Raw genomic sequence first — 25,641 nt, forward strand, 5'->3', positions numbered from 1 at the left:
CACACCACCCACACTGTCACAATCAGTCAAATGAGGGCCACCAGGGAAGAAATTCACAACATATAAATGGAATATCATGCTATACCAGTCCTATCCAGCAGCGGGAGGAACAAGATCCCATTATGACGCTCATAGTACACCTACTTACTTAGCTTGCTAAACTGTGTATGTAAACGGTTATTGCTGTGTCTGCAAAAACTGTGTCTTTGAAATAGGTTTGCTTTACTAACATTTTCTTTGTCTCTTTTCTCACCCTGTCCTCTTTCTATTTCTTTTTCATTTGCAGGTGGATGCTATGCATGACCTTAAAACTGCTGATACTTGTAAAAACTGAAGATGGAACAGAGAGGCCAACGGAATGAATAAAAGAAGTGTGGCGGATTAGCTACCCTGATGAAGAGACCTCTCAAAAACTCATTACCACTGACACAATGATGGCCTGAAACTGAGAACAAACTTTCACTTTAATCTAAGATAGTCAGAAATCTCATTTCATGCCCTCACATATTTAGACTAACTACATTTTACTACATGTTTAAAAATAAGTGATAAAGCCACAGAAGTTGCTTTACCTGGTGCCAGTAGCAACTACATAGTTTGAGTCACTGATTCACTGACAGTGGTAGATGAAGATGGATAGATGGTATTGTCCGCAGTAATTGGACAGTGCTAAATGAGCTGTTGTGTTAGCAGCTTGATCTCTGGATGACTGAATGCATATAGCATTTTTACTGACCAAGGCACACTAGACATCACTAGATGTGCAACTACAGATAGCAATAGTTTAAAGTTTTATTGAGCTTGTGAAAGGCCAGGTAGATAGGGTAGATTACTTCGTACAATGAATCCCAGAGACAGTGTGGAGATGATGGAGACGCAGGCAGTAGGTCAGAAGGAGAAGCTAGCTGGAGACAAAGTCAACCCTGGAAACAACGTTGAGGGTGAGAATGACAAAATACCTGGGGCATTTGACTGCAACATTTGTGGACGCAGCTACCCATTCCTCAGCTCTTTGTCACAGCATATGAGGCGCCACACGGGTGCACGCCCTTACAAATGCCCCTACTGTGACCACAGGGCCTCTCAGAAGGGCAACCTTAAAGTCCACATCCGCAGCCACAAACTAGGCACGCTCTCCAGCCATCACTCCAATGATGATGAAGAGGGAGGGGGCGAGGAGGAAGAGATGAGTGTTTCAGAGGGTCTTGATGGAGGCACAAGTCCAACCAAGAGCAGCTCAGCCTGTAACCGGATGATCAATGGTGATAGTGCAGAGGATAGTCGGAGGAAAGTGCCTGTGAGGAGCATGAAACGAGAGAAGTCTGTTACTGACCAGCGGCCTTTCTGTTGCCGTCTTTGTGGCTACGAGGCCAATCGGGAAGACCAGCTCCTCAGCCACATTGAGAAGGTCCACATCACAGTAGACACAGAGGAGGAAACCAATGTTAAGGAAGAGGCTGTGCCAGAACCTGATGTTGTCCAACCTCAGAATGATGGGACCTTCCCTTGTGAGACCTGTGGCCAGGTTTTCACCCAAGCCTGGTTTTTGAAGTCACACATGAAGAAACATGCAGGGATCCTGGACCACTGCTGCCGTATTTGTGGACGAAGGTTCCGCGAAGCTTGGTTTCTCAAATCTCACATGAAAACACACAACACCAAATCCAGGTCTCGGCCAAAATCAGATTCAACTGAGCATCCAGCCACCATCAATGATGTGGCCCAGGATCCTGAAATTGTTTCGGTCTCTATTACATCCATATATCAAATGTGTTCCAAATGTGGGAACCTGTTTCACAACAAAGATAGCCTAAGGGCCCATGAGAAAGTCCACAGTCTCAGCTCTGACAGGAAATCTCAGAACCAATGCAGACCCAGTGATGATGAGGACTCCCCAGCTGCTAAAAGACGTTTCCTTGACTACTTAAACCTCCATGGTGTTCAGGAAAATACTCCTGATGAAGAGGAGGAGAGGGAGAAAAAGATGCTGGGTCAAAGAATCCCAGAGCTTGATCCAGTTTGCAGCTACCAGGCCTGGCAATTAGCCACTAAGGGAAGAGTTGTGGAGCCTGTTGAGCCTAGTTACAAGGCCTCCTATGGTGGAGGAAGTATGGGGGAGGAGGCCTTCGCTGGAGCAGCTGTAGTTTTTGAGAAGGAGAGCAGCCGTTATGTGCTGCAAGGCCAAGAAAAACGCAGCTCAGGGCGACGTAGCAGCACTGGTTTGGGAAGCCACGCTTCTTCAGGGGACCGGACACCAGAGAGCCTCAGTGACTCTGAGTACCGACCTTCATCTCGCCAGGACCGAAGACGACCATCCCAGTCTCAAGCATCTTCCAAATCTAATGAGTGCTTTGAGTGTGGGAAGGTCTTTCGCAGTCGTCATCAGATGATTGTCCACCAGCGGGTCCACAGGAGGGACGGAGGCAGGGCATCTGTGGGAGAGAAGGAAAGAACTGCAAGAAATGACAGATGGGGCTCCACCAGTGATCCAGAATCAGGCTCGCCAAGCCGGCCAAGCACCCCGGGGTATGGAGATTCTCCACCAGCCTCTACCCTTGGGGATCAGGCCTCCGAAATGGGTACCGCGAATTCAGGAGAGCTGTCAGGTTTGTTCATACTCATTCAAAACATTTTTTAATTTGATGCTCATTTGCACCACGACTATCTAAACCTTTACCCTTCCTCTCTTGTAAGATAATTACTTAATTTTCGAGCAAATGATGACAGGAGAAATGTAAATATCATACAAGCAAACGTATGCTGAAGACATCCACCAATAGAAACACATGCTGTAGGATTTTTAGTGCCATAAATGACTGTAGCCCTTTACAAGCCTCCCACTCTAGGCATCTGACTCTGTCACCCTGTAGTAAACATCTGTTGATGAAATGTGCTTTGTTTAAGTGTGGTTCCTCAACTCATCAGTATCCTTTTAGTGGGAACTAGAGCCACCATGTGGTTAAATGTTAAAACTACATCTGAATCTGACTGAGTTTTTTATTTCTATTTTTATAGAGTGCTGCACACAAATAACATCAACTATAGTCAATAAACTTTAACTGCCACTGCAAATTTGGTTTATAACAGTGCAATTATTTTGTATCACAGAGCAATTAAGTTTACAGTTAAATGTAACTGTGCCTTTTAGTGGCATGTCAGTAGAGGAGAGGGCATTTTTGGAATGCCTATCATTTTTTCACCTCCACAACCAATAAACACTGCAGAGCAAAAAAAGAAAACCCACTCATGCGAGGACAGACACCTATAATCATGGCTGAAAAATAAGGAAGGTTTCCTGTATATGGAGTGTTTGGAAGCTCTCTAGCTTTTGTATTCTTACTTCCAAACCTATTCAAAACACCAACTGTACAGGTTAGGATAGTGTGCTGAGAAGTGTAGTGATTGTTTCCATTCTTCCCTGTTAGTACAGACATTCAAAAATAGCAGCAACATTTCTTCAGGCCTGATCGAGCTGTGTGCTATTTCAGGTCTTCCTGTCTCAGGAAACTCCCCTCACCCCCCTTATCTCTGTGAGAATATGTTTTTTGCTCTCTTTTTATGCCTTTGCTATGAAAATCTGTCTTTGTTTTACTATCAACAATGCCACTATTTTGTTTATTGTATAACATCCAGTTATTAGCATGTGTGGAAAGACAACCCTTGTTTTAGCAGTTAAAGTTGTGGATAGCTTCCTCTATAATATTCAATGCACTATTGACTAGAGTGTTCACTCTCCAAAACCATGGGAAGAAATGAATATCCTGGTATCTGGTTTCAGGAATTACATTTGATGTCTGAGCTCTTTTTTCTGAATATATACACTTTGGTACAGTAATTATTTACTGAGAAACAAATATGAATTAAATCCAGGTATGCTATGGTGTTTATTAAAAGATCTGTGCCATCAAGAAATATAGTAAAAGTGGACTGGATTTATAGATTGTTTTTAGCTGATGTTTAATAGAAAGTTGTGGGGTTTTTTTGGGACAGAGCCAACTTTCACAAAAAGATTCCATGAATTCATAGTTTACTAGAAAAATATTCCTGTTGAGATTTAAAGACCTCTGTCCATCCATCCACCCTTTTCCACTTTACTTTTCTTCCATGTCCCACCACACTCTTCCCTAATCTGGAAGGTTACCTCCTGTGACACTTTCACTGTCACTCATCCACTCCTCTTACCATCGAGCCAGCCAGGCTACTTGATGTCTGAGGGATTGGTTATTTATAGAGTCACCTCCCAATGGATGCAAGCAATCAGAGGGCACACTAGTTCCAAATACTTTGATGTACCTTACAGCCATTTAGCTCCTTTTTGTGAATGCAAATGCAAAATGACAGCATACACATGCATAAACCAAAGTGATGAGCTCTTAGACAAATCAGTTATAATGATTCTAGATTAATGCCATTTTACTCTGTGGTATTGTCATGAGATAAAATATTGCTTATAAAAAATGGACTAACTTTGGTAACCTGTATTGGCCTGATAAACAGTACACATCAATCTAACCACCCTGCTTACTAAACTGCCCGTGCAGCTGCGGGGCTTCACCTTGGCAGAGGCTGAGCTGTGTGTGTGTTGGCCAGTGTTGCCAACAGGAAGCCAAATGAAAAACAGATGGCAGGTTACTGGTGTTGTTGTAAAACAGGGGAGGGGTAGTAGAGAGTACAATAATATGCTACTTACAGTATCTGATGCATTAGATCATGGGAGCCTTCATATGTGTGTAGGATGACATAATGCTCCATGAAATTAGGTTTTTGTTTGTTTCAGTTTAAAAAACAAAATAAAATCAATCATCTGAAATACATTTTCACTATTTTCATGTTTTACATAGATTTGTCTTATAACCGTTTGACAACTACTGAATACAATTACTACACTCACTATACTTATTATTCATATTTAAATCCTTGTTCTCATTCTCAGATTCACAGATGAAAGTTTTCCAGTAACCAACAGTAGAATTCACTTAAGAAAAATGGGACATATACGCCACCTTGTGGGGAATTAATAAAGCTGCACTTCAGGAATCACCAATGTTGACTCAATGCAGTGAACATCTGAGCCATCTAATGTAATCTAGTATAGTAAAATAAATACAAACTTGTAAGCTCATAATACTACATTTTTGATGTTATAGTGTCAAATAGGATATTAAACTCTATGTTGTGTTTGATAGTGATAGTTTGTGATTATTTTGCAATATATTGACATATGGTATGACATATCTTATATCCCAAAAAATACTTTAAAAATGATTCAACACTACTCTGACAAGGTCTTTACAAAGTGAATGTGACAACTCTTTCAAAAGTAGTATTCATTCCAGTTAATCACTGAGCAGACATCAAATCTATGCAACAATATCTAAGGATGACCTGAATATTAATTGTTTTCTCTTTTGTGTTGATATGTCTTAAAATAGTTGAAGTAATAGTTTGATTTCAGGATATGTTCACATGTAAAATGAAAAGGCAAGTAATGGGAGTACTGGTCAATACTGCACCCTGGTGGCTGTTCACCAAAATTACATTTGGTTGAAATAACTTGCACAGTGAATTGAAGTAATGAGCTCTTAAAAGAGTATAATCTGGATTTGTTTCAGTCATTGATCTTCATGTTTTCATCTCTCTTCTCTACAGATGAGAAGCCTTACATCTGCAGCCTGTGTGACTTTGTTACCACAGAGTCACAGGCCTATCTTACTCATGTTCGTGTCCAACACCCGGCTGCACCTGGTGACAGACCCAGCCCCATTCCCAGCCCTAGCTCCAGCTCTGACAGAGGCACCCCCAGTGGTTACCCCAAGTTAAAGAAAGCCCTTCTTCATGGGATGAACAACTCTGCATCTTCTCCTGCTTACCTTTTAGCTCGATCCTCACCACTTGATCCGAGCATGTCCCCTGTAGATCTATGTGTGAGGTCTGAGGGCCACAGGGGCACAGCCTCACAGCACAGCCTGGACAGGAAGATCCTCCCCAACCACAAGTGCTCCTTCTGCTCCCACTCCACTCGCTACCCTGAAGTGTTGTGGATGCACCAGACTGTGGCTCACCGTATCAACAGTAGTAGCTCCAATCTGGCTCCTAAATGGGCCCTGAAAAACAACTCCAAGGGCTCAAGGGACAGCTTGTTATCCTCTAAGAGACGCACTGGTCCACCGCCAGTCCTGGAGGGGAAGGAGTGTCCACCGCTGCCACCACTGATGCGTGCCCAACGTACGCGCCCCCCGAACTATTCCAGTGAGGCACTAAAGAAGAACAGGCCAGGCGGTCAAGCAGCTATGCCATCATCATCCGGTTCCCCCTCTTCCTCGCTCTCAAGGGGTTCCTCATCCACCCCAGGCACCCAAACTCAGAGAGTCCCTGTACGGCCAGGCAGCAGCAGCAGCAGCAGTGTCAGACACATGGAGAACCAGAGTCATCCTTCTCGCTTCAGACCCAAAGTAAATATTTACCCTCGGGGAAGCTCATCCTCCAGCTCCTTAGAGAAGAGCACTGGCACCCTCTCACGTTCTTCAGCCCCAAGCCCTAGTTCTGCTCCAGCCTCCAGGATGGCAGACCGCTACTTGATGCCTCAGGAGGGCCTGGGCTTCATGCTGTCCAGCAAACATGGTCTAGCGGAGTACAGCCGAGCCAGGGGCTCCCCTCATCAGCCACTACCCAACTCCCACAGCCAGGGCCGGGCTAATGCTACAAGGCCTAGTGCCATCATTCATAGCTCCACAGCAGGACACAACTACGGAGCTTCCCAGGCACATGGAGGCACACTGCAGAATTCCTCCTCCTCCTCTTCTTTGCCTTCGGAAGCTCGTGGAGATGTGAAACAGGAGCCAATCGCTGAGACACCGGAAATGCCAACTGACATCCTCAGTTTCCTCAAAAACTACAGCCCCCATGAACTGGCTGCCCTCTACCACCGCTGGGGTACAGCCAATGCCCTGTTGGATCCCACTGGTAAGGAGACAATTTTCAGTGACACAATCCAAAATTGCGAAATACAAAAAACACAATATACACTGAATTGTTTTTTTTTTTGTGAAAGTCTTTTTAATACCATAATTTAGAAGAGGCTCTTTGTGATATCGCTCATCATCAGCAGCTTACTTACAAAATGCCTACAGGGTCATGACTTTAGTGAAAATGCGAAATGTCAGGAGTTGACTGAGCGTTTGTTCTTGAGCTGTTGATATGAGTATAATTGACTGGACTTGACATGCTAAATCATGAATGACACAAGCAGTCACGTAGACCAACACTGAACGTATGATCTCTCTTCAATCAGGTACACATACTGTATTCACCCTCTGTAACACACACTGACTCTATCTCACACAATAACTCACCATCTGGTAGAAAGTGATTGACAGACACTCACTGCTGCACTCTGACAAGGTTTTGAATAATGAAGGAATCCATTGAATGAGCACACACATGTGCACTTGCATGTTTGGGAGGTATGATAAAAGGCTGTATCTGGGGCAGCATGTGTGTCCATATGTGCTTGTTTTTTTTTAGATGCAAAAGAAGTGTGTCTGTATGTGTGTGTGTGTGTGTGTGTGTGTGTGTGTGTATGTATTTTTTTATTTATTTTTCTGTAAAAGACGTGAGAGAACCTTTGCTGCTCTCAGGTCTGCGAGGCATGCCTAGTCTCCAGCTCCACTCTCCCAGAAAGCTGTCACAAACTGTTTAGGTCACGGCTCTGCCTGATGAGAGACTCGCACAGATGCGAATGGAGGGAGGCAAAACAGAGAGAGAGGGAACATAAGAGGCAAAGCGAGAGATGAGACAGAATAATTACCCCACCAGCTGCTTTGGAAATGGTCATTACCGAACATCCGTATTATTTACCCATTTTCAGTTGTGTCTCTTAGGTCAAGTGGGGCTGTATGGAGCCAGGGGTCAAAGACAACAGCCCCAGAGCAGACGCATGACATCGCTGTCACCCGTCCAGGCGCATATCGTCACGATACGCCTTAGCCCTTTGAGTCACATGCTATAAAGTGACCTTTTTTGAGCAACTGAATCTTTCTCCCTTTCTCTCTGCAATATGTGTATAAGTGTGTGTGTGTCTGCCTGTGTTTTCCGTCCAGCTCTGTCTTGTCTTTCATTAGTGCATCAGTGAGAAGGGCTGGCGGCCTGAAGTAGAAGTAGAGTATCCAGAGGCCAGCAGTCGGGCTGCCAGAGACACTCTCTGTCACCTCCTCTGCCTCCCTGTCCTCCTTGTCCCACTGTGTCCTTCCAATCCCCCCGTTTCCACACGCATACACACACACACACACACACACACACACACACACACACACACACACACACACACACACACACACACACACACACACACACACACACACACACACACACACACACACACATATACACACAACCAGTGGGCACTGCCCAGGTATATGCCAGCCATAAAGCTTGGGGTGTTGATGTGTCTGGTGGGGGTTTGTGGGGTAGGCACCCTCCTCTAAAGCACCCCCAACCCCCCAGGCCTGTTATCTGTCAGCAGGGGGGTCAGGAGTGCATGTGTTTGTGTTTGTATGCATGCATATGTGTACATGTGTGTAGTAGTATTCACAATATCATCAGATGGATGGATCCAACCAACCACCTTTTCCTCCTGCTGCTGTCACTGACATTGACACACACACAAAAAATCATGATGATAACATGAGTGACAGGTTTTTATTATTTTATCTAAATTATAAAAAATTAAATGCCTTATATACAGTCATCCCAGTTGTCTTTGCCATACAACAACAGGTTTCTTAATGCTAAAAAGCTGCTCTTTCAGGCACGCAATATGCATTCTGTCTGCTTTACCAAATACAGTTGGGCATTCATGTTGCTTTACAATTAAATTCCTGGTGGAACATTTTCTTAAAGTGCCTTATTATAGTTTCAGTACTCTCATTAGCTGTGTTCGCTTAAGAATTAGTTGATTTTCCCAGGGTTTCATTTGTTTTTTAAATTGGTCGTAACCTTAATCTGTGTAGCATTGTAAATATTTCAATGCAGTGGAACAAGTATGTTCCACTGCATGTCATGGTGTAAATAAAGTAGGTAATTCAAGGAGGTTTCAATATCACATGATTGCGTTAGTCATATTTTCAGACAGATGCCAAAAAATTAGGTGCTGTCCATTCATCCTATTTGCACAAATTCAGTTGTGGTGTCAGGTATGTACACTGGAAAGCATTCATCAGCAGTTTTCAAAGTTTGTCATAAATATTTGTGGTAGGGAAAGAAAGTTCTTCACTCTTTACCTCTCCTCTAAGAAAGTGATTTTACGCTTGGTCATGTCACGTGACAAAATGTAACAGTTTTGAAGTAATCCAAATTCAACAAATTACTTATTTTTGCCATGTAGGGCCATTAACATGCAAAAGTGCACGTACATTTGTGTTTGTTGCATTGTGTTTGTTGCATTGTGTTTGTCTATGTGTGTGTGTGTGTGTGTGTGTGTGTGTGTGTGTGTGTGTGTGTGTGTGTGTGTGTGTGTGTGTGTGTGTGTGTGTGTAAAGGTAGCCAGTGTGTGCAACAGTCTGTGCCTCACATTCCTCCCTTGGACCCAAACACACATACAACTCATACTCTAACACATACACACACAGACACACACCTGACATGTGACACACGGGCAGCGGAGCGGGCACATCACAGCCGGGGCGTTTTAATTGCCTGTAATTTATGCGGTGTGTGTGTGTGCGGTGTGTGTCTGGCTGTCAGCTTCTGAGATGATGCTGTGTGACAGCTGCAGTCCAGCCCCTGGAGCTAGCCGCTCATAATGACACATTAGACATACTAATGATGCCTGCGCTAGTCCACTACTGACGCTACCTACCTCCACGGCTCCAGCCAGACTCTGTGCTTGTACACCCATTCGCTTTCTGAACCATTACTGACCTTTACAACTTCATTCAATCGAAAACACCAGCACGTGAAAATGTCTTCTGTTATGAAATAAACTGATGCTGATGTCCACCTTTTCCCCCTACTCTTCACAGAAAAAGTCATATGTGAAATGTGACTTTATAGCATATTTGTTTTTAGGACACATTGGCCCTCATATGTGAAAGTGTAAATTCTTTTCATTTTGGCATTAAAAATGTTTTAACCTTTGAACAGTCTCATGGTTAATTAAATTCAGATTTTATATGAGTGCTAAAAGCAAGCACGATTTTTAACTTCAAATTTAAGTAAAAATTATATTCCTGAAACACTGCATATGTTTTGAATGTACTTTTCTCCAGGAGTTAGTATTGTTCACAGGGTAAAAACTTTTTTTTAATCAACTTTATCTGCTGAGATGAAACTGGGAACAGAAAGAAAGGCCAACTTTAGTTTGACAATCAACTTACTTGTCCTGTAAGAATGTGGAGAAATTAAAATCCATAGCATTTTAAAGTTTTAAAACTACTGTATCCACAGCTGAATCTGCTTACATGTGATATGTTAGATTCATACCTTAAAACTGTTGTAAACTGTTGTGATGTGAACCTATTAGAACCAGTGTTGTTTTATGATATCGTTCTTCTATTAATTCCTGTGTGGTTGTGTGTCTTGTCTTGTGTGTGTGTGTGTGTGTGTGTGTGTGTGTGTGTGTGTGTGTGTGTGTGTGTGTGTTAACAGGGATGCTGAGGTCTCTCATGCGGCAAGGGCAGTATTTCTGTCATGAGTGTGGAAAGAGTTTCAGTCAGCCCAGCCACCTGCGCACTCATATGAGGTCCCATACAGGTAAATAGAGCCATTACACACTGACACACAAAAGCACACAAATGGTGAACACAACACACACATACAACATCATGGAAACACTAAAAACACATAAAAAGGATGTTTATATATTACAGTGTATCAGAGATTTAAGGAGGCCAAAGAAACTGTCATTCAATGTAAGTTTTCAAAGTCTCGTGAAGGACCTGTCACAGAGGTTAAATGGTCACAAAAATCGTAAAATAATTATAATTAGAGCACAAACTACATAAGGAAAGAGGAGCAGCAACGGCACTATAGTACAGTATATAAGAAAAGTCCAGCATTCAGCTTAAGCTTGCAGAGCGACCTGATTAGCTACTTGTTATTCATGTATTACTAGATATTCCCATTTTTTCGGCCGCTCCTTCAACAGTCACTCATTCACGTGCCACCCGTGCACACACATCATTGCCCTCGCAGCTATTCATCCACCCACAGACACTCGCATGAGATATAGAGAATATATGCACGGGGATACACATGCTCGGCGATATTTCATTGTCTGACTCTCCTTAGGTTCCGCTACTTCCTCGCGTTTTTCCAAAATAAATCAAAACAGATCTTTTTGTTCAGTTGCGTGTGACAGCCAGTTTGTGAGCCCTTCCCCGCCCTGGGCTGGGCAGCTGTCTCTATTTTTTAAACTGAAACATGATTTGCTCCAGATACTGACCTGTGACAAATTGTATACATTATTAATCGCTTGTCAATTAGAGAGATGGATTTGCGCATTCTAATGAAGCAGAACAGCATTTGTACACGTCAGCCTTATGAATCCATTTGCATGTGTCCCGATGCCATTCACTAAACAGCTTATTTAGACATCCTCCCTTATCCTCAACTTTCTGCTTCTTCTCTTTACTTTCCCTTTACTTCCCCCTCGCTTTCCTTTCCTCTCTTCCTTCTCTTTCCTCTTCTCTCTTATTTCCTCTTCTCTTCAACTTTGCCATGCTTTTTCTCCACTTGCTCTTTCCTCCTTTCCCTTCCTTCCTGCTCCTCTTCCCTCTCCTGTCCTGTCACGTCCATCAGCCGAGCCGGCAGTGATCACAGTAGACAGTGAGATAAGTAGCTTCTTTATGGAGAGTGTGAATGATATGTGGCACAGCCAGTGATTCTAAGTGACAGAGGCCAAATGGTAAGTGATGCAGTGCTCAGCTTCCCCCAAGCTTTATTGTAAACACACACACACACACACACACACACACACACACACACACACACACACACACACACACACACACACACACACACACACACACACACACACACACACCCTGCATTAACACACACACACACACACACACTCTCTGTAAACACTCGGCGAGGCTGTAATTAATGTTGTCACCAGCGGTTGTCTTCAGCATGGACGTGCACACGCCGAAAAGGCCAGCCACCCCAAGGCCTCTATTAACATGCGTCATATTAAATCACTGACTTGCCTCCACCAGGTTCCATCACCATCATCATCACCACCATCATCACCACCATCATCACCATCATCATCAACTGCCAGCTCCCTCTCTATTAGCAAGGGTGCTGGTGGCAAATGCTACTGTGGGTGGTGGTGGAGTGAAAACAATATGCTTGTGTGGATCTGGTAGAGCTTTTAACCGAATGCCCTCCTCCCCTTCCTCCCCTCTCCTCCTCCTCCTCCTTCTCCACCTCCTCCTCTTCCACCTCCTCCTCTTCCTTCTCCCCCCAACAGTTGGGTTTGATTTTAACGGACTCCACAGAGGTACTGACGCTCACACCACCGCTTCTGAAGCTCCCAAACAAGTATGTGGCACAATGGCTAATCACTCGGCTCCCTCATTGCTTTTGCATGTTTCTTCTTATTATTGTCTCACCTTCGCATGTGTGTCAGTGTCAGTCACCCCCACCTCATCCTGTTGAGTGTGTGTTTTTTTATTTAATTTAATTGTATGTGTAACCGTCACATGTGGCTTACTCTGCACCTGGCATTAACACCTGGCATTCTCACATCTTTTTTTTTCTTTTTTCTTTTTTTTTCAGGATCACACCTGCCATTAACATGTGTATCTAGTATACATATCAGTACTGTCATTCCAAACACCTCAGTTTTGCTTGGCAAACATTAATGTTACTATGTTTCAATTACACTTGAGGAATAAATTATTCTTTTATTAATGGCGGGGGGGGGGGGGGGGGGGGGGGAGAAACCCGAAGCTTATGAATCCCTTTATTCCTTATCCCATATAAAGTCAAATACACATTGTTAAGCAGTGACTTTTATGTCTTTAGTTGTAAGTGACTAACATTGACTGTAGTGAAACCAGATTGCACTTTCTCTCAGTAAATTACAGATTCTGTCTGCACTCTTACATATATATGATCAAATCTGTAACCATGTCCAATGGTAATTTAGGAAGACTGGTATTTCAGTGACTCTTTGGTAGATTTAACCATTTCAATTGTTTCCTGCTACAAATTGATTTAACAGTCTGTAGCTAGTTCATAAAAAACCCTTCAAAGCACCAGAAGCCTGAGGAAGTACTGGAGGATTAAGCTTGAAGAGTCATCCTACACACAGACCTCTGTAGCTAAAATTTCAAATTCACAGCATTCAACTGTCAGTGAATTCAATTTAAATTTCTGAAAACAACGCCCTACTTCACTTATGGAGATAAGCCATAATTGACTAGCGATATTGCTGCATTGCAACAAAGGTGAAAACAAGGTGCGTGTTGAGTGTGTTTGTTTTCTAAATTTCGAATGACAGTTGACACTTTGGGAGGTTTCAGCTGTAAATTAGAGGTGTTAACAAATCTTTGACACCGAATATTAAAAATGAACTGACTCAGCACTGTTGCCAATTCAGCAAGTGATACACAAGTTATATCTTCATTAAAGTCTCACTGAAAGGCTGCTAAAGCTACAGAAACAATCATTATGTCATAACTTTGTTGTGAATGAGAGTCTGTGGAATCATTAATTTGATCAATAGCACTTGTATATAGGCCTAGTTTTGTTGTGAACTGACATAGTCCGTGTCCATCGTCCCAGCATGTAATTGCTTACTGAAACTGAATGAAATGATTCAAGTCTGCAAAATGATTTCCACCTTTAATAGAAATGCCTGCATATAGGGTAACAGATGCGTGGCTAAAAAAGAGAGTGGCACCTACAGGAACATCTACTGTCTTTTCATTGTCTTGACAGTCAGTCATAGAGACACGAATTGAGTCAAAGGGGAAAGAAGAGTAAATCTGTTCTGCTTTGACATTCTGAGAGAACTGGGTTCTACACGCTGCACCTCCATCTTAATTAATCGCACACATCACACACACACGCACGCACTCCCCCACATGGACTCAGATTTACCGCACGCTATGAATGATGGGAGCAGGCGCGGCAGAGGGGTCCAATTAGATGTAGTGTTGACGCTGCTTTACGGTGACGATAACCTTTAGTATAATGTAGTGCACCGGTCCCGTCAGCGATGTTTCCTCGCAGGACGGTGTCGTGGAGGTTCTCGCTTTCCTCTCACGTCTCACCCCCTCGCCTCGTATTTCCAGCTGTTTTTTTTTATTTTTGTTTTTTTAGATTTTTGTGTGATTAATTATACCTTTTTTGTTTTTATCTCTCTCTCTTTCTCCCCCCATTCCCCCCCTCCCCCCCCACACACACACACACACATACACACACACATACACACTCTCTCTCTTTCTCTCTCCGTTGTGTTTCTGATGATGTATGATAACAGCTATATTTCCCTGTTTCTTCTTCAGGGAGAGGGGTGCAGGGGAGGGGCACGGGGAGTCATTTGTTTCCCCCGCTTTGATATTCTTCCATTTATCAAAATGATAATTAGGTGCAATTAAATGGCAATCTCATTTGTTTTATTCAGGTGTGTGTTGCTTATTTGTTTTATTTATTTTTTTACTTTTTCGCCGAGGTGTCTGTGCCATTGTAGGTCATTCTAATTAGAAGAGAGAGTAGAGAGGGTAGGGTGTGTGTGTGTGTGTGTGGTGGGTATAAGGTGGCCTGATTGATTGAAAGAAATACACAGAGACAAAAGTAGGACTGTTCAGACAGGTCGCAGGAAAGATAAAGGAAGAAACAGTCCAACTGGGTCATGAAAGAAAAGCAGTTAACTTTTTAAGTGAAATTACATATGCAAAAAATGAAACGTGAATGCTACTCTTGACCTGCTAATGTCTCCCTATTTCTAATTCAATGCCATCATGTGTCTTGGTTTATGTTTGTCTGTATGTTTGCTTGTTTCTCCCCCTTTTTTTGTTGTTGCAGCCAGTCTCATTTGTGGTTCACGTTTTTTTGTTGTTGTCTTGTTTAAATCGCCACTATATTAAAAAACCTTTTGTGTGTGACGTCACCAGTAGCCTCCATCTGACCTTTCCACTTTGTGTGTATGTGTGTTCCTCAGGGGAGAGGCCATTCTGCTGCCAGCTCTGCCCATACCGAGCATCTCAGAAAGGGAACCTAAAGACGCACGTCCAGAGTGTCCACCATATGCCTTTTGACAACAGCCAGTACCCAGACACAAGGACCTTGCTACTGAGCCAGGAGGAGCAAGTAGCGCTGGCTGCCAAACACCCACCAACATCACAACAACAGCAACAGTAGACCTTTCCTTTAGACCGGGATCTGGACTTGGGACCAGGCTAGTCAGGGAATCACCATCATCATTTCTTTAAAAAAAAAAACTGGACTGGACCCAAGACTCGCAACTGACTTTTTGGGTGACAAGCCTGCGCACCTTTTCCTCTCCTCTCCCCCAACATCCTTTAATGACCAGTGGACTTGGAAGCTTTTTCTACCATGAAGGTTCTTGTAGTTTATGGATTTTATTTTATTTTTAAAAAACTAGATAAAGCTGTTCTAGACGATTTAAAAAAAAAAAATCACAAAATGGTTCTGCAGCAGAAGAAGAGTGTCTTATGTGTTAATGGAAAACATTTCTGGTGAAGTTCTGCTGTTAGAAATTCAGGTGTCAGGTGTGCACACAGGTGAGGATTTTTCATCATGTAGTAGAAATGAAAAGTGAAACCTAAAGCAGGAAAGCTGGACTCACCGACTTTCAATCTTTTGCTTCTCTTAGTCGTCGGTAGTATGAAGGTTGGCAGAAATGAGCAGGTTGTGTGTAGTTTACGTCACCTTAAAGGATTTCTGAATATAGAATCCCATGAATTCAAAGAGTTACCTCCTGCTGCCATTTTGGAGGTACAGACAAAGTGGAGGTACCGACGTAAAGTTGCCCGCTGCATCTATACGGGCAACGTTTTATGAAAAGAAGTGGAATGCTAGAATTTAAATCAAAAACTGTGGGATTGCATGGCTGTTGTAGTTGCCTCCCTCTCCCTCTTTTTTTTCTTTATTGTATAAAAGCTTGTGCATTCCTCAGGACACCAATCATCCTATCCACAGCACTGAGATGAGAGAGAAGATACTCTGCAATCCATCAACAGTCAACTGACACGTTGCAAGTTTGTCTCCTCTGGGTTTATGAAGATGAAGGCTTGCATCTGTCTCTGTGTGTGTGTGTGTGTGTGTGTGTGTGTGTGTGTGTGTGTGTGTATGTGTGTTAAACTTATACTCCCTCCACTCCAAAGTGTAATGTTAAGAGTGCAGTGACCACTCAGAGGCTGTGCTGCTGATGATTAGGAGAGGGAGTGAGAGAGAGAGAGGTAGGAATCAGAGAAAGAGAGAGAGGGAGGGGGGGAGAGAGAGAGAGAGAGAGAGAACGCTAATGGGGGTGTCTGCTTTAGTGCTCATTAAAAAGAGTGTGCATTTTTAATAGCCAATATAAATGAGCATACCATTTTTATGGTCATTCAATTATTGTCCATTTAAGAGGAAGGGACTGAGCAGAAGCAGTTTTCCTCCATAACTCCTTGATATTAAGGAGTGTTTCCGACACCGACACTTCTGACTTTGAATTAGACTGACTCCAGGACTGTGGGAGTGGCAGGAGGATGTGAGCTCAGCTGTGGATTGCACAAATTAAACTCTCAACAAAGGAGAATATGGTACTGTTAATGTTAGCCAGCAAACATGCATTCATTTCTCTTTGCCAAAGTACAACATAGAGTTATTGGCTTGTTGATCTTCTTATCTAATATGTGATGAAGGCTTTTGTGCCAAAATCATCTCGGCCTCTCTGGTAAACAGCATCACATTATACCTTAGGGCAAGAAAGGTCAAAAGGGGTTGCCATGGAAATCAGAAGGTTCAAGAAATGATTAATGGGGTAGAAGAAAATCAAAATTCTATTTCTTTACACAAAATTCTATTCAGTTTTTTCCGACTTTTCCCAATCATATCTTTTATTGCTGCTAAAATAGCCGATAGTTTTTCACCTTCAGGCCTGTGAAAGTTACTCAATTGAAACATCTTGAGAAGGGAAAAGCGCTTTGATTGAACTTCTCATGACACACACATATTAAATGTGACAAAGGATTCATTTAAGGTGGACATGAGCCCAGAAATTTGAGATCCAGAGCATGTGACTAGGATCATTTTAAGCTGGTTCGCTCACTTTAATGAATGAATTTTAAAGCTGTCATTTATAATTCACTGTATATTATCATGCACGTTGGACAGAACAATCTACCAGACATGTAGAAGTGATTTTGTTATCAAAACATTTAACATTTAGCACATAAGCAGACTAATGAACTCCCAAAATGGCATTCTAATCTTTGAGGGCTGGTGTGAAGATTTGCATTGTAGGAGGTGAGACAGAAAGAGAGAGAGAGAGAGAGAGACAGAGAGAGAGAGGGCAGCCAGAGGTCAGGTGATCAGGCTTCCAGAGAGTTCAGGGATAAGACGGGAGATGTTTTGAAGCCTTTTGAATGGTAAAGCCGTCACAGCCTTAACACAGGTGGATGTGTGTGCATTTATGTGTGTACGTGCATTCTTTTCAAACCTCTGCATACTGTATAAGATGCCAACTAACTTCTGTGTACTCCAGCCTCCCACTAGATGCTTTGTATACTAGCCTACCTCCTTTGCAACGTCGGTATGAAGTGGAGACTGTTCTTTGCTAGGAGGAGAGCTTTTTCTTTGTGTCCTGTGCGCAGTGGTTTTCTCTCCTCAACAGCCTCCAAGATTGAAAAAGCCATGCCTCCACACAATGAGGAAAAGAAAGAAAGAAAGAAAAAAGAAAAGAAAGGCCATTCGAAGCAGCTCAAACTTATTGAAGCAAGAGTAGATCTGTCAATTTGGCGGAGACATTTTTGTACACATGGCATCAAATTTCAAACCAGTTAAAGATAACAGAGTACTGTACTTCTCATCTATTTTGAGACCTCAGTGGTTTTTACATGATGAAATGGTTGTTATACCAGTTGGTGGCTGAGTTATGCATACAATATCGTGTGCTTGAATATGCCTAATAATACACAAATGTGTAAACTGAAGGTGTGGGTAGTGAAAATACTTGAAATGGATACTCTAGCCTTCGAGGTAGTGTAGTACTAATACCAATGTTGTACAGAATTCCCTTTAAGATTAACTCCTCAGTTATGAATTTGTACTCCGAAGTGTGACTTAGAAAAACTATGAAGCAGGAGTGAGTGTATGTAATATAAACTGTATATCTGTAATCCACTCTTACCAAACCCTTTATATACAGCGGTAGAAACCAAATGGCATTACTAGTGCACTTAGACTAGGTTACTGCTTTAACTGTTCTCATTTTGTCCAATTCTAGCTAAGGTTTCTTTGAGAATGTCATCTTAATGGTGCCGGCTAATACACTTCCGTGTCATTTCTGGTTTAGATGTTTTTTTGTTTTGTTTTTTTGTTAGGATGATTCCATAGATTTTAATGACAAATGATTTGTTCTGTGACAGCTGTGTGGCACAGCTTTTTTAGCTATGTTTCCTCATGGAAGGTTTGATAATGCTAGGTGCAGCAGTGCTTATTTTTTCATAAATATGTAAGAGTGTGTTTCTAGTGTGTCTTTTCTTTTTTGCTAAACTGTAGGATTTGTTCCGTAGCTAGTCATGGCTGCCCTCCCAGAGGAGCTGGTAGGTGTTGTTCTTTTCTCTTTGGTTTGGTTTTTATCATGCCTCTTAAGTTGTATTATTTGTGTCCGTATTGTTTTTTTATTTGTTATGAACTTCATGATTAATTTACCTTAGAAGACATTATTATTCCAAATGTATTTGGTTGATATCTGTATTTATTATCACTTCAAAAAAAGGATAAGAGGACCGAGGCAGACAGGAGCGTTTGTTTAATTTGATTTTTCTGGGTTGTTTGTTTTTATACAGTGTAGTTTTCAAGCCAGCAAGCCGATGTGAAAGCTCTACCTCGTCTGAGCCATTCTCAGTTCTGTTACACTTTTGTACATCATTTCAAAAAGATGTAATGTCATGTCCACAATAAAGACACACAAAATGGCACCTGTTGGCGCTGTTTCATCTGGTTTTGCTTGTTTGTTTTAAATTTACCTCCGCCGCCGTGACTGAACACATCCATGTGTAGATGAAAAAGCTTCACAGGTTCACAGGTTTGAGATTTTGCTTTGCTTTGTTACTCCCACTGCTGGTGTGAACTTTACAAAGAACAAGGCGGTACAGTACACTGGCTCTGAATATTGACAAGATGAATAACTGGGGGGTTTTTTTTGTATTCTTCTGCATCTCACACAGGACTTACTTTTGCCATGGTCACTCACTGTCATCTGTTGTTACTGTTAGCACTGTGTACCCATGCTATGCTGGTATATCAAAAATAATATTAAATAGGAAACAGCAAGAGACAGACATTATACATAAGACTTTACAAAAACTGGTACCAAATAATACCTGTGTCAGCATCACTACTACCAATACAACCCCAACAGCACCTGAATATATTTTCCTTACCAGTGAATGACTTGCCAAACATTTCTTTTTACTTAACGCCCCTGACTTATGTTAATTACTTAATTGCATGCAAATTAAAACACAAGGCAGCCTTTATGGTATATAACAAATCGTATTTAATGCGAGAACAATTTGAACAAAATGTGTGATCCATGCACAGCAGCAAAGAAGTAGAAACATTTTGAAGAACAAAATCCTTTGATACTTTGGTCCTAACATTGTAAATCCCAGACAACTTATCAGAACTTTTATCGTCTGCCATATGGTTTGAAACAATGGATCCTGAATGCTGAATGGTCCTGCCTGGAAATAACTACAGTACACGAAAAGCCTGTATAATTTTATTCTCTCACAATTAAACTTTTATTTTTAAAACTACCCCTGATATAATTTAAGACCCTAAAGTTGTCTTAAGGTTATCATTGTTAGCTTGCAACAGAGGGGTCATTTTTTCCCAAAACAAATAGGTGTTTTCATGATCTGCATGTGTTTACTGTGGTCTTCTCTGCGTGCTCTGGTGTCCACACACAGGTCAAACACATGCAAGTCAGGTGAACTGTCACTGCCTTTCACACAATATAATCTGAGATAAGGCTCCAGTCCATGGACTGAATATAAAGATGGACGTAACAAGTTGCGATGTCACTCACTGGATTGCATTAGAGCTGGTTTGTACCTCAGAGTTGCTGCTTATGGTCAGTCCCATCTTTTTGGAGCCAGGACCTTCTAAATAAGATACATGGCCTGTACTGCAGACCAAAGTAAAAACTACAGAATACGAGTGGTGTGCACTTGACGGGGCAGATGTCATAATCAAGTACCATTAAACTTACCAAAATATTGAAACAATAGTCTCACTCAGTGCGAGAGCTGGGTAGAGCAGCAGGTGAGCCAACTGTCAATCACAGCTGTCAGTCAATGCCCATATGGCAGACATCAAAGCTACTATAGGTCTTCAAATCTTATTAATGGAGCAATCATTTACAAAATGACCACAGGTTCACTTATTAGATGACCTGAGTTTAATGATTTAGACCATAATGACTAATTGAAAAAATGACAAGAATAAATTGGAGCCAGCATCGTTGGTGGTATTGCACTTTAAGGTACTTCCACGGTGGCTTCAGCCTCAGGCCGTTGCTACTTGCTCCAGGCTTTTGGGATGGATGTGTGACAAGGGTCATTTTACTTTATGGATCTGCTAACTCTGACTGCTAACAATTTGGATAAATGCTGATTTCTTATTTCCGTGCCATTAAAGTAGTCAGGTCTACAGCCTAAATCCCAAAACAACCAGCTGTGTACTATTAACTGTTTGGCAGATTTACTGCGAGTTGTATATCATTTTTAGGACCAACACATGCACATGCCTGACAAACTCTACAATACTAACCTGCCTCTTGTCAAGAGTCAGCTGTTTCTAATAATATCAGTTTTCTGAGGCCTTCCAGCTCAGAGTGAGCTCCGCACATTATCCACATTACCTGCAGACGTGAAACATGGTCATGATTCATGGAGATGAGGTGAAAACAGATCAGACCCAAGCCATACTGCATGCTGTTCCCTTTCATAGCATGTGACACGTTTGATGGATGGGGACTTTGATGTTCGTCCGGGCCCATTGGCACCTTGATGTCCATGTGTGGCCGTGCGGTTGAAGTCGAGCTGCCAAGCAACGGTGATGAGAAACCCTCACCCTTCAACTACGAAGGACCACCTAGGGATTCATTGCTACTTTGCCAGTCTCTTTCATGTTCGGTGTCTATGTGCACCATCTGTCTGTCGGTTTGAGTGACGGCTGAATGACGGGTTCCCTCTGAGAACATGGCACATAACGTTAATGCCAGGCAGGCCCGCGGGCTGAGAAAAGACTGCAGCTGCCCGTCACTTTTCCCAACCTCATCAGTCACTGCGAAGGCAGACGTGACGGCCCTGAGCTCCCTGAAAAACCTGTTCGCTGACATCTCTTCTTTCTGTCACACAGCAGAGGGAAACTGACTGACTGACTGAGTGACTGACTGAGGCGGAAAATACGCCGAACGTCAGGCTGACTCAAATTTGATGGATAGGTGCATTGGAAAACACAGTATAATTTTTTTTATTTCACTTCTTTATGTGTTGTAAGAGAAATATGTTCTCTATGCTTTTACAGGAATATAACTACAGGGGAATCTACACGTTACTCTTTCCCATTGAGCAGAATGCAAATTGGTCTTTTTTAGCTACTTGCTCAAAGTCATGTTTATACAATTTCCATTATTTTTGACTGACACTCCTGGTGGCTCATATTATGTGACAATTTTGATTTACATTACAAGGTTTAGCTGTTTCAGTTAGAATCATATTCTGATGAAGCATTAAAATCCATTTACATGTCCATGGTTCATTAAATGTGTCAGTCAAACAAAGTGCTTGTTGGATAAAGCATTGTCAGCATCTCCAAAAGCTCACTAATCAACACATTATATGTTGTTAAATTGTTATAACCAAGTTGTGAACAAGTTTCAGTTTTACAAAGGTTATGTGCCAGACTATTTCTTGGCAGGAAGCAGTGAATTCCTGATATCTTGTCCTTGATTTTTTATGTTAAGCTAAGCTAACTGGCTCCAGCCTCATACTGCATATGAATGTGGTTTTGGTCTTCTCATCAACTCTTGGCAAGAAAGCAAAAAGCTAATTCCCTGTTTGTATCTCGCTTTGAGACTTGAGTTCTTTACGACTGGGCAAGGTTTTTACCACATTTTACAGTAAAAATCAACACATTTACAGTCTTATTATCAACAAATAAAAACTAATACTTTGGTAAAGTTGGTATTTGGAATTATCTTACTTTGGTGCCATCAATTAACAGTATTAACAATGACATTGTGGTAGATAGCAATGTATACTATTACACCTCCACTAAGAGATCCAACACATACTGTAGACTGCACAAGTGCACTTCACCTGAATTCTTTCTTTTCTCAAAACAAACAAACAAACAAACAAACAAACAAACAAACAAACAAACAAACAAACAAACAAACAAACAAACAAACAAACAAACAAACAAACAAACAAACAAACACAAAAAACAACCTCAGGCATCAGACAAATAACAAACTGACTTTAATAGAGGGTCCGTCTCTACAATACACTTGCATATTTGTGGTATCTATTGCATGTAAGAATGAACTGTAATCATCCCTCTGGAGTAGCTACCTCTCTTCCTCTTTGAATGTAACCCTCTGTAGCTCTGCTTTGTACCGTCCAAGTCAGAGGGCATGATCTATATCTGCCACCAGGGAGCACTATCCCTCTCTAATGGCTGCTAAACGGCCTTCCTCAGGAGGACAAGGGCCACATCACAGACCAAATAGCACTTGTACATGTACAATGGCTGTGGCAGCGTGGGTGGCGAAGGGGTAAATATACTTAAAATACACTACGGCGTATATCAGTGCGGCAGCCTTGACTACAGTTACCACCAGAGAGTCCGACTCCTCCGCATTTCCCAGGCAAAAGGCCAAACGCATTTACAACACTTCAAGTGTCTGCGACACAAGAACGCCCTCTCCACTGTGAAATATGTAAATATTGCACTAATCAAAGGGTTGTGGAATCGCAAAATGCCACGGAAAGGTTATGACCCGGAGCCTGTGCTAATAGGGGAGTGAGGGAGGTGGAGGAAGAGGAGGTGGTGGAGGGAGAGCTGTGGGTTGAGTTGTGGTGGTGGGGGGAGCAGAGGAGTGACAGCTACCACAGGCGTTTCTCCTGCCTGAGGAGGACCTTCACATGCTGACCTCCGCCTCCTGCACTCCAACGCTCTGACAGTAATGAATAGGAAGGGGCTGTTTATGCATATCAAATGTTATTTACTCTCCCACAGTCAACTGTAGCCACAGAGGAAAGAAAGAGAGAGGAGTAAAAAACAGGATATTCCCAAAGACCGTGGGCTGCCATTAGAACAATGTGGACAAGAATGCAGAGGCCTCTGTGGTGCACTGAGGTTAATCTATCTATCGCAATGAATTACATGACATGGTTTTGTAGGGCTTTAGCTTGACTCTCTTTTAAAATGCTGCATTGTTCACTGCCTTTATTTTTTTCCAGGATTTGAGTGCTTGACAGATACAGAGTACCTACATGAAAACAAGCGCTTGTAAGTATATAAGTGAACTTGACAATGAACTCCTCCTGATATCTAGCCCACATTATTTACTTCAACTATCTCCTGCTCTACCAAACTAAAGTCTATATCCAGAGACAGAATCAGGGGGATGTTAACATACATTCTAGTCATGTAATATATTTTTAAGCAGGATTAATTCTTCTCCACATTGACATGATTGGTCTTAAATAGCGCAAACCTTAAAGCCAGAGGGAGAAAAAGCCTGAGTGGAATTATTCAAGGGAATGACGTTCAACGACAAGCTCAAGAAAATAACCTTGAGCACGAACAATGAAAAATCAGCCGCCAGAAAACGTTTGTGTTTTCCCGAGCTGGCGTGTCATCGTCATCGGTTTACGGCTCTGCTTCATTTTCCATCACCCCTTATGAGAATTAAGTTGGATCTTAAGTATGTAAATGAGAACCTATTCTGTGGCCCCCACCCTTTCTCCTATGAATCCCAGGACAGACCATGACATTTAACATCGCCTTTACTAATTTGTGCTTAATAGCCAAAAAGTGATTAGAATTAACATTAATGACATTTCATATGTCTCCCCTTCTACATTCATTACCCCTCTCTGCTGCTGATACTTAACCAGCTAATGCTGGTGGCTGCTTCTTACAGCTTAAATTTCACGTTACACTTTTGGCAGAAATCTTTCAGTCGCCCTTTTTTACACTTTACTTTTTTCTGCTCCTTTTGGAAGAAGACAACAAGGAAGGAGAATTAAAGAGGGGAGGGGGGGGTGTTATAAAGCCTTTTAGTTGGGAATCTATTCTATCGGTCACACTCTCTTTACCAATTGACATGAGCATCGCAGCAGATTAAGAATAAGGGGGGTCATCTCTTTTCTGGCTCAACGCCTGTTCTATCACCCCCCGCCCTTCTTGTTGAAACAAATGCTGTCCGATACCCTTCATCTCTCTGTCTTCTCCTTCAGCGGCTTGAACCTCAGTCCGCTATACTTTTCCCTCAGAAAAGCCAAATCACAGAGGATAACAGGGTCTGAAGAAATGCTGGCATTTTATTATCATTTTCTTGCCTGATATGTACACGAAGGAGATTATTGTGTGAAAACTGAGCATTGTGTTTCTATCAGACGACAGTTTCTACCAGCCCTCCGCCTTCCTTTCCGGTAATTAGTGATGGTTCCCAACCTTGTTCAAGGGCAGTGAGCTTTTCCCATGTGTTTCTATAGAGAGGTCAACCAATCCTGGCAAGCCTGTGACAAAGGTGGTTCAGTATCAGCATAGGCAGCTACAAGATTTTAAACATTTTAAGGTGATGGTAATTTAATGGCTTTTGATGGAGTGTAGTGGAGGTAAACCATTATAAACTCATGTAACATCATCATCTTTACATTTATGCACTGACTTTATATTATTATGTTAATTCATAATTTAAACATTTGATAAAACTTTAGGCATCATTGTCCAATATTTTACCTACATATGTAGGGTGAACTTGTGCATATTTACAAGAAATTGAGTTTAACTAACATTACATTACACATATGAGCCACACCAGACTTGATTAAATTAAGTAAACATTTAAAAGAAAAAACGAATAATTTGAATTTGTTTCTTTGAATTTGTTCTTACTATTACTTAGTACTGTAACATTATAAATAGTATTGTAATACTCATATGTGTAAACCAAAAGAAACAGTACCAAATGATGTAAGAGCAATTTAAGTTTAATAAGAAAGGAATAAGGAACAATCTTTAAAAAGGAACAACATCCAATAATTAGTGATTTTCTGCAGGTTTAACAGATTTTTATTAAGTTGGCTGTTTTGTCTCATTAGGATCATCGACTGGAGGGCAGAGTTTAAACACCTTTTTTTTGTTTACCACTACAAAACT

General features: G+C 41.9%; 1 protein-coding gene across 1 annotated transcript; it reads left to right on the plus strand.

Moving 5' to 3' along the window:
• Positions 1 to 379: 379 nt before the first annotated feature.
• Positions 380 to 15,751, plus strand: LOC133982876 (zinc finger protein 516-like). Its single transcript, XM_062421726.1, has 4 exons — positions 380 to 2,606; positions 5,650 to 6,963; positions 10,645 to 10,749; positions 15,173 to 15,751. Exons 1-4 carry the CDS (start codon positions 842 to 844, stop codon positions 15,370 to 15,372), a joined length of 3,384 nt encoding a protein of 1,127 aa, XP_062277710.1. The 5' UTR covers positions 380 to 841; the 3' UTR covers positions 15,373 to 15,751.
• The last annotated feature ends 9,890 nt before the right edge of the window (positions 15,752 to 25,641 follow it).

The sequence above is a fragment of the Scomber scombrus genome, chromosome 7 (assembly GCF_963691925.1).
Source record: "Scomber scombrus chromosome 7, fScoSco1.1, whole genome shotgun sequence".
Classification (NCBI taxonomy): domain Eukaryota; kingdom Metazoa; phylum Chordata; class Actinopteri; order Scombriformes; family Scombridae; genus Scomber; species Scomber scombrus.